The sequence below is a fragment of the Physeter macrocephalus genome, chromosome 1, assembly GCF_002837175.3.
Source record: "Physeter macrocephalus isolate SW-GA chromosome 1, ASM283717v5, whole genome shotgun sequence".
NCBI lineage: Eukaryota > Metazoa > Chordata > Mammalia > Artiodactyla > Physeteridae > Physeter > Physeter macrocephalus.
Genome location: NC_041214.2, coordinates 42,599,961 through 42,618,183, shown reverse-complemented (window position 1 = coordinate 42,618,183; position 18,223 = coordinate 42,599,961). Strand labels below are relative to the sequence as shown.

The 18,223-nt window shown below is 35.8% G+C and overlaps 2 protein-coding genes across 3 annotated transcripts in view; one reads left to right on the top strand and one right to left on the bottom strand.

Moving 5' to 3' along the window:
• The window catches only part of PP2D1 (protein phosphatase 2C like domain containing 1), a 22,030-nt gene extending 11,942 nt beyond the window's left edge, over positions 1-10,088 (top strand). Inside the window, 1 exon segment of the mRNA XM_028492611.2 lies at positions 8,448-10,088. Within this exon segment, the coding sequence (XP_028348412.1) occupies positions 8,448-9,256 (809 nt within the window). The 3' untranslated portion in view covers positions 9,257-10,088.
• A 137-nt stretch (positions 10,089-10,225) lies between these two features.
• The window catches only part of RAB5A (RAB5A, member RAS oncogene family), a 29,988-nt gene continuing 21,990 nt past the window's right edge, over positions 10,226-18,223 (bottom strand). Inside the window, exons 3-6 of one of the 2 annotated variants that reach the window (XM_024115186.3) lie at positions 16,378-16,529; positions 15,948-16,070; positions 13,928-14,021; positions 10,226-10,848 (exon numbers count right to left, since the gene is read on the bottom strand). In XM_024115186.3, the coding sequence (XP_023970954.1) occupies positions 10,733-10,848; positions 13,928-14,021; positions 15,948-16,070; positions 16,378-16,529 (485 nt within the window). In that variant the 3' untranslated portion in view covers positions 10,226-10,732. The remainder of the gene's footprint in view (positions 10,849-13,927; positions 14,022-15,947; positions 16,071-16,377; positions 16,530-18,223) is intronic. The other variant, XM_028490224.2, reaches the window with a different exon arrangement.

Here is an 18,223-nt window from a genome sequence, read left to right as displayed (position 1 = left end):
TGTTGGAAGGTTTTTAATCACAGTTTCAATTTCATTACTTGTGATTGGTCTGTTCATGTTTTCTATTTCTTCCTGGTTCAGTCTTGGGAAGTTATACCTAAGAATTTGTCCATTTCTTCCAGGTTGTGCATTTTATTGGCATACAGTTGCTTGTAGTAGTCTCTTAGGATGCTTTGTATTTCTGCAGTGTCTGTTGTAAATTCTCCTTTTTCAATTCTAATTTTACTGATTTGTGTCCTCTCCCTTTTTTTCTTGATAAGTATTATTTTGTATTAGTTTCTAGTACATCATTTTAATTCCTGTATTTCTTTTACTATATATATTTTTAAAATATATTTTTAGTGGCTATTCTGAGGATTATAATAAAATCTTAACTTAAAAACAGTTTGGCTTGTATTAATGCCAACTTAACTTCAAAAGATATATATGGCATCTTTGCTCCAATATAGCTCTATTTCCTGCAGCCTTCTTTTTACTTTATACAATTATCTTTACACATTACAAGCCTATAAAGTTTTATATTATTGTTTTATGCAGCTTTCTTCTAAATAAGACAGGAAAATAAAAGTGTTAAAAATAAAATACATTTTTTACTGTTTTATATTTACCTATATACAGTTGACTCCTGAACAACATGAGTTTGAACTGTGTGGGTCCACTTATATGCAGAATATTTTCAATAGTAAACACACTATTACACAATCCATGGTTGATTGAATCTGTGAATGTGGAACTGCAGATATGGAGGGCTGTCTATTCGAATGGAATATCCACAAATTTGTTGTGTGTCCTAGAACAGTGCTCCCCAGATACTGAAAGACAACTGTAGTTACCTTTCTTTTTTTGTGTGGGTTTGAGTTACAATCTAGTGTTTTCATTTTTGCCTGAAAGACTCCCTTTAGTATTTCTTGTATAGAAAGTCAGCTAATGATGAATTCTCTCAGTCTTTTTTAACTGGGAATGTGTTAATTTCTTCATTTTTAAAAGGAGAGTTTTGCATTTTGAATATGTCATCCCATTGCCATCTAGCCTCCATGGTTTCTGATGAGACATAATTGTTGATCTTATTGAGTATCCCTTGGCTATATGTAATGAACCACTTTTCTCATTCTACATTCATTATTCTTTCTTTCTCTTCGTTTGACAGTTTGACTATGATGTGTTTAAGTTCTGACCTCTAATTTATTCTTTGGAGTCTGTTGAGCTTCCTGTATGTTTTTATTCCAGTTTGGGAAGTTTTTGGCTATTGGTTCTTCAAATATTCTTTTTTTACCACTTCTGTCTTCTCCTTCCATTATGCATATGTTGGTATACTTGGTGGTGACCACAATTCTCTGTTACACTGTTCACTTTACTTCATTCTTTTTTTTTTCCTATTCTTCAGACTGGATAATCTCAATTTATCAATCAAGTTTGCTGATTCTTCAGCCAGATCAAACCTGATGCAGAGCTCATTCTAGTGAATTTTTCATTTAAGACATGGTACTTTTCAACTCCAGAATTTCGATTTGCTTCTTTGTTATAATTTCCATCTCTTTATTGATAGTCTCTAGGTTGGTGGATCATTGTTCTCATGCTTTCCTTTAATTTTTAGCCCCATTTTCCTTTAAACATATTGATAAATTTTAAAACATTTTTCGTCCAGTTAATTCTAATGCCTAGACTTCCTCATGGACAGCTTCTATTGACTTACTTTCTTTCCTGTATATGGGCTATGCTTTCATTACTATGTTTCATTACTCTCTCATTACTCTTTTTTTATTGAAAACTGGACATTTAAAATAATATAGATGCCCTCCCTCTCCAGGGTTTGTTGTTGCTACTGTTTTTGACTTTTATGAACTAATTCTGTAGAGTCTATATTCTGTCATGTGCAGACACAAAGTCTCTGCTTGGTTGGTTATCTTAGTGTTCAGCTAAGGACTAGATGGAGATTTCCTTAAATACCTACTACTAATATGTATGTCTTCCAGTCTTTCCTGAGGCTCTTTTTTGAGGCTTGTCTTGTAAAAAATGGCAGGCAGTTTACAATTCTGCCTATGCTTTTACTTCCTACTTGGGTCAATCATCAAGATTAGCCATAGGTGAGAAATTAAGGCTTGTTCAGGTCCTGGGCATGTATACAGCCTGCACATGTGCATGCTTTTCTGTTTTCCCAGGAGTATGTTTGAGCTTTTCAAAACCCTCTATAGGTTCTCATTCCTCAGCTCTTTCTTATACTTTTTGGGGGGTCAGCCTCTTGTCATCCCCAGATGCTTTCACTGCCTCAGGCAAGTGTGATTGCTGCTGATTGTTTTTGGCAAACACACTGAAGATGAGTTATTTGCATAGAGTAAGCTCTGAGTCAAGTCAAATGATGACAAGATTTGAGAATGGAGCTTTCTTCAGGTAATTGCAAGATAGTTCACATAATGAAAATTCTCCGGGGATAGATATTTTTAGGGAGGTCCAAAGCCATCCTTTCTCCTGCAGAGGCTGCTAGACTGTTGATTGCAGAGCTAGCATCACTATAAAATGTTTGGTTTTCAAGGCTACTGCAGAGCTGAAGAGAAGTGGTTGGAAGTAGGCCAAGTTACAAGGCCATGACCGCTTGGTTTTACCTACTTTGTTTCTCTTCAATGTTTCTCAGATTTTTGCAAACCTTTGGTTTTTCCAGCATTTTAGAAAAGTTGACTTTAACAATTTTTGCCAGTGCTCTCATTCCTTTTACCGAGGAGTAGATTTTCAGAGATCCTTATTCTGCAATATCTAATCTTTTCTTCTGCAATATTGAATCTGCTGTTAATCACATCCAGTGTACTGTTCATTTAAAATTTTGTATTTTTCATCTTCAGAAGTTTGATTTTTAAAATTATCTTCCATGTCTGTATTTAACTTTTTGAACACAGGCAATGTACTTGTAACATTGAGAGTTCTTGCCTACTAATTCCAACATCTGCGTCAGTTCTGGGTTGGTTTCAATTGATTTTTCATTTTATTATGGGTAGTATTTCCCTACTTATTTGCATGCTTGCTGTTTTAGTTTCTTAGGACTGCCATAACAAATTAGCCGAAACTTGGCAGCTTAAAACAACGAAAATCCATTCTCACAGTTCTGGACGCTAGTTGAGCAAAATCAAGGTGTTTGCAAGGCCATGTTCCTTTCCTCCACTGTTCAGCATCAGTTTGAAATAGTCCATTATTCTGGCAGTCTGCGTGGTGGGTGAGAGGCATATATTTATTTTTGGTTCAGTGTTTCAGTGAGGGCGTGGTTCTTTGGGCTCCTAGCTTTGTTGGGGAGAACCACTAGTTCTCCCCACCTTGAACAAGCCCTAGATTTTGTTTCCTGTTCCATAACCCTGTGAAAAGTCTAAGCTCATTTATTCAGCTCAATAAATGCTCTCAGATAAAAACTGGCTTTTGCTCTTGGCATACTCTGGGATTCAGCCATTATTCTTTTGACGGGAGAATTCTTTACTTTCTTACTAGCTCATCAATGTATATGACTTAAAAGTATATAAATTATCCAGGATATTTTCCTATTCTCAGTGGGAATCAATCCAAGACCCACACTGGCACCTTACTGCTCCTTTGTAATACTTGAGTGTTTTAGTGTATCTGCTATTCCAGCATCTTTATGTCTAGATTATACATATTTGTTAATACTTTCTTTTAATGAGGCCCCAGAAACTACCGTCTTTTCCTAGTGTCCTTGTTCTCTGTCCTGTGAGCTCACTCTAGATCCAGAGGCCTAGCATGACTTTACCCACTACTTCCCTATTACTCACAATTCTTTATTTGTTCCTCAAGCCCCCTTTCTTCTCTCTTCTTCTCAAGGTTACCAATGACTCCTTTATCCAATCCTCACAACCTGTGAGGTAAGAATAATCCCATTTTAATAGAAGCTTGAGGCTCACCAAAGCCTTATTATATATGGTTATATCATTAGTGAGCCAGAACCCAGGTCCTTTAAAGTCTCATTACTTCAAATGAACACCAGCAGCTTCCTGTTTCTAAGGTGTCCATTCTTATGTGTCTTCACCTTCCTCATTCACAACTGATGCTGTGTTTGCAGATCTTTTAATTTGTTGTGATTTTCCTATCTAGATGTGATTGTCCTTAGTGGTTAAATAAGCTGCTTTTAAAATTATTTCCAGCCCCATCTTTTTCCCCTAAAACCTAATTCAACTCCAGAATCACCTTAAGCAGAGAAAAAAAAAAAAAAAAAAAAAAAAAAAATATATATATATATATATATACATATACACATATACATATTCTTAAATAACAGAACTTTTATAGACTTTTCCTTCCCCATCTCCCTTTTTTGGGGTATGTTGGTTTGTATATATGTGGACTCACATATATACAAACTGGATTCTAAGAATATAATCAACAAATATTTGACAGATAGTTGAGACTGATGTGTGAAGTACTGTTAGGCTCCAGTTGGAAAATGGTGAACTTGAGTTTCATGCTCACACGTCTTACAAAAAATCAAAAGAATCTTTTGAACATACAGTGAAAACTAGCTCCACATCAATAAGGGTCTCATGCTAATCACCAGTAGGAAGAGTCAAAACATGGCACCCATGCATACAATTTCAGCCTCTTTTGCCAAAATTAGAATCCTGAAAAAACTGGATATAAGTTGTTCCTAACCTCATCTACAGGTATTTCTACTATGCTTCCATTTTATGGATACTTCACTAGGGTTTAAATTTCCTTAGTTTGTTTATGCTGCTTTTCAACTGCTCCTTTTTCTTTCTCCAATAACTGTTTCCTCATTTCCCAAGTTCTAAGTTCCTGCTCCCTACTCCCTTATTAAGCCTATAACTCTTTGTAAGGATTTTCTTATATGTTTTTTTAAATGGGTCTGAAATGAAACATTCATAGTTTCATCTCAATCTCTTGGATAGACTCTCTTCACCTGCCTTCCCCCTTCATGGAACACAAAGGAAAATAACCTTTGTCAAGTGTCTACTTATTAAATTACCTTCTTAAATATAAACTCGACAAAAAATATTGCAGGTGGTAAATTGTTACTCACGGAAATAAAGTGACTTAATGAAAGTCACACAGACAAAACTGGGATTGAAGTCCCAAGTATCAAGCTCCCAAGTCTTTCCTCTTCCCCATGCTGCTGCTTCTAAGCCAAGCCATCTTTTTATCCAGGGCACTCATGCATCCTAGGGATGTTTCCTTTTCTCACTACCATATAACATTTCTCTTACTCTTACCTCCAGTCCTTTGCTAAAAGTTCCGTTATTTTCAACAGTAAATGACCTCACGGCCTCATCTAAAAAAAAAAAAAAGAAAAAAAAAGATCTTGCCCATTCAGATCTAGAATTCCGTTTGGGATTCTAGAGGTCATTCTGAAGTTGACAGGGACACTCCTCCTTTTCACAAACTAGAGACAACCCAGCAATTGCAGACGGCAGTTATGTCATTGCCTTCTGCATAAGGAACACTTTGCCTGACTATATGTGTCATCTATTTTATTATTTATTTATTTTATTGCTGAGTTGGGTCTTTGTTGCTGCGCATGGGCTTTCTCTAGTTGCGGCGAGTGGGGGCTACTCGTTGCGGTGCACGGGCTTCTCATTGTGGTGGCTTCTCTTGTTGTGGAGCACGGGCTCCAGGCACGTGGGCTTCAGTAGTGTGGCTCGTGGGCTCTAGAGCAGGCTCAGTAGTTGTGATGCACAGGCTTAGTTGCTCCACAGCATGTGGGATCTTCCTGGCGCAGGGCTTGAACCCGTGTCCCCTCCATTGGCAGGTGGATTCTTAACCACTGCGCCACCAGGGAAGCTCCCATACTTGTCATCTTAAAAAGGCTTAACTATCTCAAAGCAGTTCATTTTAGTTCCCATTAATGTCCTTAAACATGTTGCTCTTCCAGTAACACTTTTTTTTTTTAATTGGAGTACAGTTGATTTACCATGTTGTTAGTTTCAGGTTCCACTTTTGTTCGATAACATTGTTCTGAACAGCACCATCTCTCCAACTACTGAAAGCTGCTAACTTTATGTCTAGGAATTTGAATACTTATTTATGCTCAGATTGTTTCTGTGTAAAGGTCTTCTTCATCACAGTTCACTTATTCTCATTTCCTCCAAACAGATATTACAGGAACCCTTCTTTAAAGCCAATCTATCTCTCAAACTGTCATGTCTTGCTCTCCTCTCTCTTCCTTCAGTTCTCCAAGACACATGGATATAGTGTTATTTTTAAATCTCCCTCCAATTTCCCATCTTCCTTGAAGCTCTTTGTTCATTATTCTATTCTAGCTTTCAGCTTAATGTAGACAACCACTTTCAACAACCCCGATTGCAGCTGACAGCACATGCAACCCGAGGTTCAGGAAATAGAACTATTAACTCTGCATATCCACTTTTTCACCATGTCTATTCCATTGATACTCTTCCAGGGCCTCTTATTATCCTCTATTTCCTGAGCTATGCACGAATAGTTGAGAAACACTGGGTACTTCTCCTTCACTTTCTTCTTCCTTCATGCAAATTCACACAGGTTAAGGATATGAGTTAGTCAGAAGGCACCATTTATCAGGATGAATAAACTGTCCAAGTAATTAAATAACTCAAAGTCAGATAGCAAGTCAATGGCAGGGCAAAACCTGCAGCCATTACTTACTGTCCTCATTTTCTAGAAAATTTTATTGTGCTGAGCTTAAAGGATGTTCACAATAATAAATCAATGAAAATGGCATTTCCTACTCTGTAGCACAGCAATAAAAAAAAAAAGGCAAAGAGTAGTACATATGTTTACCAAGCTCTCTGCAGAGGCAACTAAAATCAAAATACCAATGTATTACCCTTCCACTGTAACTACATAATCATATTAAATGCTTTTCAAATCACACAGAAGAAACACAATGCTTTTTCTTTTTGCTGAGTGAGCTTTGGCTTGCCACATGCAAATAAAACACTTAGAAGTCAGTGGATTGACTATTTTGAGCCTGTGTTTCCAGAGCTATGGTCGCACTATTTATATGTGTAGGTACACAAACAAATATTCTAATTTAAAAGAGGAACTGAACCATATGTTCTCCTAAGAGAACAATTCAGTCTACCCAGTTGGCATGTTCAATACCAACCCATGCTGCTTTGCTGGTACAATAATAATTTAAAACTCAGCAGAAGTCAAGAATTATTTTACTGATTTCTCTTCTGCAGTGTAAACAGAATGACCAGCAAAAAAGTTAATAGAAAATATTAATAACCAAACCACAAATAAAAGAGGTCATTCAGCTTTGAGGACTATCATTTATACAGCTATCAGGTTTCCAAAATATTTTCCACACAATCATCTTTTGGTCCCATCCAATAGCTCAGATATTAACAATTACCATTATGTAAATGAGCCAATAGGCTCACTCTATGCCTGACACTAATGCTTCACCAGCTCAGGCTCTGTCCAACATATTAGGTGTGTGAACGTTACCTTCTGAAACCTAAATCCCTTTACCTAAAACGTTAGGGGATTAGAAATGAAGGCCTGCAACAACAAAATTCTGATTCAGGTACAGTGCCATGTTTGAAATCAGAATATTCTAACGTCAATTTTGCCTACGATTCCAGCAATATTAACTCTCATAGGTATTATAAATATACAATTATGTTCCTAAAAACTTGGGAAAGTCAATTTTTCCTAACAAACTAAAGGATTCTGAGTCTTTTTTTGTATACCAAAGAAAATTTTGGTAATACAACCATCCTTCAATCTGTTCAGAGCATTATGTTCAGATTTTCTTAAGATTTTAATAAAGCACACATCACAGGTTCATCTGAACCATGAACAAACTACAATCAGATTTTTAATACCTCAGTTTTCAATCAAAGGATTTAATGTTGGTTAGCTATTATCCATTTAATACATTAGTAACATGTATTTTTCTTCACGGGGCTGACTTAATTTCTTTTTAACACACATAACAAACCTAATAAGATGGACATTAACAGTGGCTTTCTAATTTTTTAATCACCCATACCTATAATATATTCAGGTTTTAACTTCAACCAGTGAAAAATTTACCAAACTGCACTCTTACAAAAAAATCAAAGTTTGTATTTTTAACTGAAAAGGCATTTATTAAAACATTTTTAAAATGTCTGCTCTATGGAATATATGGTTATAAAAAAGTTCAATTCTTGATTCTACAAATATGTAACTCAAGCTGCTTCATAAAAAAATTACTTATTTTTCATTATCTGTAGTTTCAGTTATTTTAATACTAAATTCAGTATTATAAACACTAAATTGCTTAAAAATGGAATAAATTAGCCCGTTTGAAATTTGAATTACTGTAAATCTTCTAATAATGATATCAATACTACATATATTTAAAAAATATTTTTAAGCGGCCTGATTTCTATTTATGAAGTTAACAGCATGCTTTGATATAAATGGTTATAAATCTCAAGGATCAATTTTTAAAAATAATCTTTTAGGTAATGTGCAAGCAGTCTTATGCAGAAATGGGAAAGGCTTCTGCCTAACCAAAGAACACACTACACGAAACACAGATGAAAGAAGAAGAGTACTTCAAAATGGAGCAATAATTAGTTCACATGAACCATACGGGCTCCTACAAGGGCAAATAAAAACCACACGAGGACTTGGATTTCATGGAAATCTCAAACTGAAAAAATTCATTATTCCAGCACCTCAAACTATTTCCGTGCCTATAGATGACTTATGTCAATTCCTTATCTTAGCTACTAATGGACTCTGGGAAGTTCTGGATACAAAGGAAGTCACTGCACTGACAATGACAGCTTTTCAAGTATATAAAGAAGCACAGTGTTCTATCACAGGAAACAAATTGTCACCATCCAAAGGGTCGCTGCTTTTCCCAATCGATGAACGAAACACATCTAAACCAGAAACTAACATCCACATAGTGTTTCAGTGCAAATCTGAAGAACGTGTGTCAACTATAAATTCAAAAGAAAATTTGTCAGATTCAAAACATTCTATTCGTAACCTAAAAAATATAGGAACATTTCCACCAAAAATGACTAAGCGTGATCCTTGCAGTGAGAAAGAAACTGATGGACTAACCAGTGTAGATGGTGTGCCAAAAGACTCAAGTGAAAAAGAGAAAGGATCATGCACTAAGAGTTTCTATGGAGGTGCTGCTGAGTATATCAGCCACGAACTTGTAAGTGCTGCTTTGGCGGCTGGCTCCAGAGACAACATTACAGTCATGGTCACACTTTTCGATGGAAGCAAGTATCTCCAGAGAGCAAAAACATGAAGACAATTCTTCAGTGAACCAGATGCTAGGATAACATCAACACCACACAAATCATTTTTAAGAACGTAGTAAAGGAAATATAAAAGCAGATTGTGGGTTATACAGTACCATTTATATATGTTCACTGTTTCATGCCAAAAAAGAGAAAAACCAGTACCTGCTTTTTATACCACTTTATTCCAACCTGAGCACCTCAATATAAAACTAAACACTGGTGAACTGTTTTCCTTACTAATTTTGAATTACTGTAAATGTACAAGTTCTGCTAGCAGTTCAACATTTAAATAGATTAAATCATCTCTGACACATGGCAGATTTCATATAATGAAAATACCTAAAACAATTAGTGCAATATACTGAACTGATCAAAATAAAATGAACTTTGGAAAACAAGGCTGCAAGATTGTTACTAACATATCCAATACTTATGTTACAAATTACTGGTACATTGTTTATTATGGTTCTAGCCAGGTAGGAACAATTCAAGCCCCTTCCTTTCAAAGGGGGAGAGAAGGAAAAAATTAGCTGTTTTAGTAACTGTACATTTTGTATACTTTTAAGCAACTCTTAAATATTACAGTAAAGTAATAAACATATATGGAGACTACAATGCAGTACCCTATTTACAGTACAGCTGAAGATCGAATTTGAAATAATCTTGAATGTACATAATTGTTAGTGCATTGACTATTTCTATGTCCAAAGGGCACAAAAGCCCCCCTCCCTACTCCCAAACAACAAAAGCTATGTAATGGCCAGCAGTGATTAAACAGAAATCACAGACACCTGGTTTGTTTCATTTTTGTTGAAGAATTTACATGTTTGAAGGGAACACTATTCTTTAAGATGCATTTTATCAGTTTTCATATTCCTAATAAGACAGGGTTACCTATGATTTTTTTTTTTTACCCCATTTAAAAAATAACAGGACTAGCTATAATTTAGATGCCACTGATGTTCATTTTTCCCCCTGAAGATGTGGGACTGTTTCCTTGTGGCTAATTTGTTAAAATGTGGAATGTGTACTTTAAATAAGGATACTAAGAGAAATTACAGGTGGCCTGAATATCGTAGCTAAGCATAAATATCTTTAGAACCTCCTTCCAAAGAAAGAATGTTTTTTGAAAAGCCCAAATGAGTAAGTTCCAAATCTTTTTCACAGAACTGGCTGGTTAACTGTGGGTTCAAAGTCATCTGTTTATATCCCTGGTGAAGAGAAATGAGTCCCGCTAACATTCCAAGGAAATAAGTGTACACACAGCTCTCATTTTCCCCTTTCACTGCTGAAACATAAGTCAGAGGGTCACATGCATGTTATTAAAAATTAAGTTCAAAACACTTAAAATAATTCTGTATTAGAAACTTGACTATCGTAAGTCTCTTCTTTTTGGAAGTCATACTGGGCTGGTTATCCAATTCCACTGTTATTAACAATTAGGAAGCAGAAGAACATTCCAGTTAGTTTAAACTGGAGGTTTAGTTACTACAGCACTGACTCCTGGTTGGCTGCGTGGGTTCAGTAAGGTCTACTCCTCTTCCTCTGGCAGAATTTGCTCCTGGATTCTGTGGTTCATTCTTCGGCAACTTTTTAGCTGAGAGACAAATTATCAGAATAAACACAATTAGAATAGCTGTATTTAATTCTTTATATAGATTCACTTAACAATACCAGAAAAGTTGTACTTTAAAGAAAATCTAAGTAAGTTCCTAAATATAATGGCCAGCCATTATGTTTATAATAAAGAAGCTCAGCTCCAACCCATCTATGTTCTCTGGACTGCCACAAACTTTCTGGAACAAGTCAGGATATGAACAAATACCATCACCCCAGGAGAACTTGTACTCTGTGCAAATTATTACCCCACATCACGACAGACTGTACCTATTTTCTTCACTTATAGACTTTGCCCTTCAAACATCTATCGTTTTCCTCTCGTGGCTGATTAAGAATCCTAATCTGATTCATCAGTAGCTCTGCCTGATATACATGGACTTGATCCTGAAGGCACTATCTCAAAAAAACATTTTCCAATCTTGAGCCAGATAAGCATGGCTTGCCACACATTTGGAGAAAGCCCCACAACTGGCAGTTATGGCTTTAGCTCTGCTAAGTTCTATGGAGCTTAACAGCTGTTCTCTGGAGTATGGCTCCCACTGATGAGAAAACGTACCAGCTAGATGTAGTTTGCTTGGATCCCAAAGATCCTTGATGTGTTGGGATTCATTAAACATTAAATATCTCTAAGAGCACCGACTGTAAGGGTGGCTAGACACACTGGTTTCTATCAGCCTTGGGGATACATCACTAAGGTAAGACTCTAGCTTTACCTTAGCCGTGAGGTTACACAAAAGCTGAACAAGATCTACTTCAAAATCTAAATGCCTAGTTGTGTTCTGGATCTTTTACAGTTTCTTTGTTGTAATATTCCACGATAGCATTAATCATCTTTAGAATCCTAGATGCTGGGCTGGGCAATGGATCTGGGAGCCAGGAGCACTGAGGTTTGGGAAGAAAAGCGTTCCCTTGGGCCACTTCTCTAGGAATGTCTCTAGGGATGGTAATGTAAACGGTAATAAAATGGTAAATTTCCAGTCAATGTATTTACAAACAAAGCCCCACCAGGACAAAGAGGCTAACTACAAACTTTATTATAATTAATACCAAATTAGGTTTTGGACTAAGTGATCATTTCTCCCTTTGGCATACTTCTGCAAAGGCTTTTTGTAATTAGATCTGAGTGAAATTAGGAGGCTGAAAGAAATAAACTGGAATGAGGAACCTTTAACTTGTATTGGTTAATTTTTATTGTGTGAAGATGAACTACAACATATCTTCAGGAGGTCTCAAAAGAAGTAGTCTCCTGTCTCCTATCTTAGTGAGTGCTACCCAAAGCGAAGCTGGTACTGTCTGCTTTGTATATAGATAACTGCAGCTTACCAATCTGACCCTGAATTGATTAGGACTGTGAGAAGCTAAAAATCTTGAATCAAGTTAAGGAAGATGTGCAATGAAAAAAAGCCACTGAAGACCTTATCAAATTAAAAGCAGATGATAAATTTATTGTAGACTCTCCCACTAAACAAGTGTACTCTACTTGGGAACCCATCAAAAGTACAAATATGAGTTCACCGTGTGATTTATTTAAGTTACTAATGGAGAGGTTACTATTCAATTTACACTTGTGGAGTTTCTTTCAAGGAAAGAAACATTCTAATTTTAGAAAAGTAAATGAAAGCTCTAATAAGTAGGCTACTTTCTGACTAAAAGAAATAACCTTATTAGCAAGTCTAAATAAAAGGTACAAATTAAATAAAGCCCATCTGGTGAAGTCTTAATAGAATCAAAAAGGTTTAAAAGTTCAGCCTGATTTGAGGGCCCTATTATCTCCCTGTTTCCTAACTTTTCAGATGTGGTTGTGGGTGTCATCTGTCCCATTTATTAAAAAAAAAAAAAAAAAAAACCAACTATATATTGTCTCATAATCCTTCACAACTATGCTAGTATTTCCCTAATAAAATGCAAGCCTGAGTTTCTCAGGAAAATATTTTACACAGTACACAGGCAAGTTTTTCCCTAAATGAAGCCACCACTAAACTCTCTCACCTAGTGAAAGATAATATGACAGTACCTGCAGCTCTTATTGGGTTTTCTTTAGCCTCTGAATCAGCTGTTAACTGGTTAATCTGTATGACTTCAGTATAAAAGAATACTTATTTGGGACCAAGGATGTGGACACCCCAGTTAATATTCACTGCTGTATAATAAAAGATGTTGCGGGATGAGATGAGCGCTTCGCACAAAGACATTGTGGACGCAGCAGACTGTGAGAGCCACCACAGTAAACCCGTCCCATGGGATCTGCACCTGAAAACTACTAGGAGGCGGCTAGGGTCAATAAAAATATTTTAATTGTTGTTATAGAAAAAAGGAGGCTTCAACTTCATTACCTATAATCAACGACTGTGCAAAAGCAATCATTATTAGTTAAAAGTACTTAGAGGAAAGGTAAGAGCACAGTGTAGGATCAAATGACCATCGAGGCAATAGAAAGCCTGGATATTGTTTTGCTTTCCCTTGTTCTCTCTGTGCCTCAGTGCTTTGAAACTTTCTCCATTACAATATTTGCGTTAAAACAATTGGTTAAATCTGTATGTACAATGTACTTGTCTGTTATAGTTGTCAGTAATCAATGATTTAAAAAGAACTTGAAAAACAAAAATAGTGTTCAGAGCAAAGGAGATGAAAATAGTTATTGATCAGTAAGAAACAAACCTCATCATGTCTATATGTTGCACTGAAAAACATTACTGAGTTTATCCTCCTTTTATATAAAAACTATAATCTAATAGAAAAACATGTATTTATCCAAAATTTTCAGTGAAATCTTTAGAAAATCTATCTGCTTGAACTATCAGTTCCAAGTTCAGGCTTTCAACTCACCTAGAAGAAACTTAACTAAACTGAAAGCACTGCCTAATGGGTAATAATTTTTCAAATTTAACAATATGCCTAACAAAGTAATGCTTCTGGAAGAAATCTAGGATAGTAGTATAATCATTAAAAACAAAACAAAATTCCAAGAATTAAAAAAAAGACAGTCAAACCAAATATGCCCCCAGTGTAACTTGTTCTACCTATATTTTTACTGTTTGCAAAAAAGTTAATCTTACCTATTGCCATGAATATTTCATTTACATTCATTGATGTTTTAGCTGATGTCTCCATAAATAATAAACTGTTGTCATCTGCATAGGACTGTGCTTCCTGTTTACAGAACAAAAATTGAGATATATCCTTTGCACACACTATTACTATACCTGCCTTATTTTTGTTATAGAAAAAAAGAGGCTTCCTTATTACTACTCCAACTTGATCAATTACAACCAACAACTGTATAATAAGCAATTATTTATAGTTAAAAGTAAAACAAAGGTAAGAGTACTGCATAGTTTATAATTTCCCTTTTGCCTTAACTTCTTGCACTATCCCATCCTACTTTATCTGGTCTCACATTAAATCTACTTTCAGATGACAAGTTTCGGAGAGAGGGACGACAATCCTAAATATAAAAACTCTCTTTGACCTTTATGGCAATTTTACCTATGCTTGTTATTTACAAGGAAGGTAAAGGGAAACCAAATGTTTAACACTGGCTTCAACCACTAAATGGTACCCTTGTATTTAATTCTGAATGACTTCTACAAGCAACATTTTAATTTTGAGTATGTCATGAATCATTCCTTTGAAAATTCTGTTACTACTTTACGTTGTCATGCTTTACAATTTACGTGTATTACTGCCTTTGATCCTCACAGCTGTTGTGAAGAACAACCAATTATCATTCCAATTTGATAAAGAAAAAAATGAGGTTCCTTTGAAATGTTATGTGACAGGGCCACTTGTGACTATAATGTAAGTGTGCTATCTGTCTCTCCATGCTGAGGAGGTAACTATCTTAGAAAGAGTAATAGATACTATACCTCACATGGTTGTCACCAGAATTAAATGAAACCACATGTGCAGATGCTCAGTTTACTACCTAATGGTGCAAGAAATATTAGTGCCCTTTGTCCCAGTATGTGTACTCCATCATCAAAAAAGAACATTAACACATCACTGATATTATACATATAATGGCCACAACCAAACTTCTCTGGTAGAGAAGCTGAAGAGCAAGAGGAGGGGAAGTTTTAAAATGTCTAACTAGAGACATTGCTTTATTTTAAATGATTGTCCTTTATTTTGCAGCTGGGAACACTCTTTTTTCTTTTCTTTTCTTTTCTTTTCTTTTTTGCGGTACGCGGGCCTCTCACTGTTGTGGCCTCTCCCGTTGCAGAGCACAGGCTCCGGACGCACAGGCTCATCGGCCATGGCTCAGGGGCGCAGCCGCTCCGCGGCATGTGGGATCTTCCCGGACCGGGGCACGAACCCGTGTGCCCTGCATCGGCAGGCGGATTCTCAACCACTGCGCCACCAGGGAAGCCCCTGGGAACACTCTTAATTAGCTATATTAGATAACATACACACTGGATTTTTTTAAGCTTTTATTTTATTTTATTTATTTATTTTTTTTGCAGTATGCGGGCCTCTCACTGCTATGGCTTCTCCCGTTGCGGAGCACAGGCTCCGGACGCGCAGGTTCAGCGGCCATGGCTCACGGGCCCAGCCGCTCCGCGGCACGTAGGATCTTCCCGGACCGGGGCACGAACCCGTGTCCCCTGCATCGGCAGGCGGACTTTCAACCACTGCGCCACCAGGGAAGTCCTAAGCTTTTATTTTTGAAGGCCCTTTTAAGAACCACCACATATACGTATGTGTGTATGTGGGTACGTATATGTGTGGTGATATATATAGGTAGATAAAAAAAAGTTAGGAATGATACTAAAGTATACGTGGGGTTGGAGGGATTAGGGTAGGAGGCAATCACCTTTTGCTTTATATATTTCCACACTGTTTGTGAACAATTACTTCTTTTGTAATTGTTTAGGTCAACAAAATCTTTGAATCAACTTATATATTACAATTAAATAAAGATATTTAAAAATTCAGGTTTATCATGAGATTTTATTACATAGTACACATGTCTAAAAATTTTCTATCATTTGCATCGTTTTAAAATTGTAACTGTAATTCAAGTGTGGGTACAGAAGAAAAATATGTGCCTCCAAGTGAAAGTTAAATTCAACATACCTGGAAATCGACAGCTCTTTTATTTGCGAGGTCAGCCTTGTTTCCTGACAAAGCTATAACAATGTTAGGGCTGGCCTGCCTCTGAAGCTCTTTAACCCAGTTTTTGGCTCTGGCAAAGGACTCCTGGGAAACAAAGAAACAGCTATTCGGCACAGGCTCAAAGAATGGCTAGGGAGCGTGTCTGTGAGGCGAGGCTTTAAAGACTGTCCAGTGTGACTCCTGGAAAGCAATTCTTAGCACTACTGTAGTAGCTGAGACAATTGCATCTTATTTTTTAACATCAGCTTCTCTATTTCATAAAAGCTTTGGCAGAAATGTCATGCTTGGCTAACAAAAAAAGATTAAGAAAAAATCTTTTCTATAATTGATATTCTGAATACCAAAAACAGATATTCAAACAAGTTTCTTTGTAGAATGCATTTCTACTTACCTCGTTTGTGACATCATATACAACTATGGCTGCTTGTGCTCCTCTGTAGTACATTGGTGCTAGGCTATGGTATCGTTCTTGACCAGCTGTGTCCCATATTTCAAATTTTACTGTTGTGTCATCAAGACACACCGTTTGGGTTAGAAAAGCAGCTGAAAGAAGAAAATGTCTGCAATAAGTTTATCATTTTCCTACTAATATTTTAATACTACAGAAAATACCTAGAAACCTGATATACTGCATACCCACAGTTAATAGTGGCTTTAAATACCTGTAAGATCTATACTTCAAAGCTAGATAAATATATGCTTACATATAAAACCTTCATAGTAAAATCACAGCTTGAAAGTGTTCCTACATTATTAAAAAGTGTGTTGTAATATTAAATAAGTTTTTTAAAGTTCTTAAATTGTTTTACAAATTGTGTATTTAAAAACTTTAAATTGTAACATGATGTAAGAAATATATATACTGATATTCTTGAAAAAATGGGGGGAAGGTGGATCAGCATACCTATAACTACCATCTATACTGACAACAGCATACCTCTTGTTCCATTCTCCTGGGTTAACTGGCATAATCTGGGAATTTAGTCCCAGTCCATTACCACTAAATCAATATATTTTTTATATTATTCCATCAAAACATCGACAATAATTTTTGTAATCGTTATTACCTCAACCTACACTTAATTTGTTTAATAGAGATTCAATATTAACTCCTAGCTTTCATTCCTTGCCTTATGGATTTTGTGATTTGTATTTTTTCCACCTGTTCTTTTCTGAGATTTTAATCTTAATAAGAAAGTAGCATTTTATAATGATATTCCTCCTTTTAAAATTAAGAGATTGCTGTCAAATCTTGCAAAGAATTACTGTATCATTTATTTTCTCAATTGCTTCCTGAGAACAATATGAAGTAAAATGTCTATTATTAGTATGATTCTCTTGGCTCTAAGAATAAACATCAGGAAAGACACCACATGGATACTTCTGAAAATAAGAAATTGATTTATAAGAGGTACATTATAATCAAGTGAATTGAACTTTAAAATATAACTCTTAGAGTAAGTTTTTAGATGTTGTTAGCTGTACCAAAGACCTACACACAGCCATTTTCCCCAGCATGCTGGCCAACAGTAAGCACACCTTACAGTTCCTTTCCTTCATTAACTTTGGTAGTTAAACCCTGCTGCTCTATCACTCACTATTAGTTGGTAAGCTCCTTCCTTTTTCTTTCAGCTCAAGGTGTATTCAACTCCTCTGAAACTGGCATAGAATTAAGTTATAAAGTTTTCAAAAACTCTGTCCTCCCATGAAAGAGAATTATGATCCAATCCTGTAAATTGTGGCAGTTTACGAGTGATGTCAATCTTAAGAGATTTACTAGTTAATACCAATGTGCTGAATAAACCAAGTCTAATTTGATTTACATCTCTTTTATATTAGACATAACATTTATTTTCTGTGCTATTTTTATTAGGTCAACTGACTGCTGTACTGGCTTTGGTATCCACAAACTATAATCTTCTCAATTTTGCAACCATCATGATTGGAAATTTCTTTATTTTGAGTTAATTCTATTAAGGGTTCTGTGAATTCTCACAATTGTCTAGTCATATTTAAAATATACTCCAATTCAAACTTCTTTTACCCTCCAAAATTAGCAAAAATATCCATTTTTAAAAATCCTGTATTTATGATAAAGGATACCAAGAAAGTACTATGTCACTTTTTCCCAGTCACGAAAAGTTCTCATGCAGAATCAATATTTTTAAACACTTAAAATTAAGCCCTAAGACAGAACTCCTTTTTTAACAAAAGGGTATAAAAGGTAAGGAATGGAT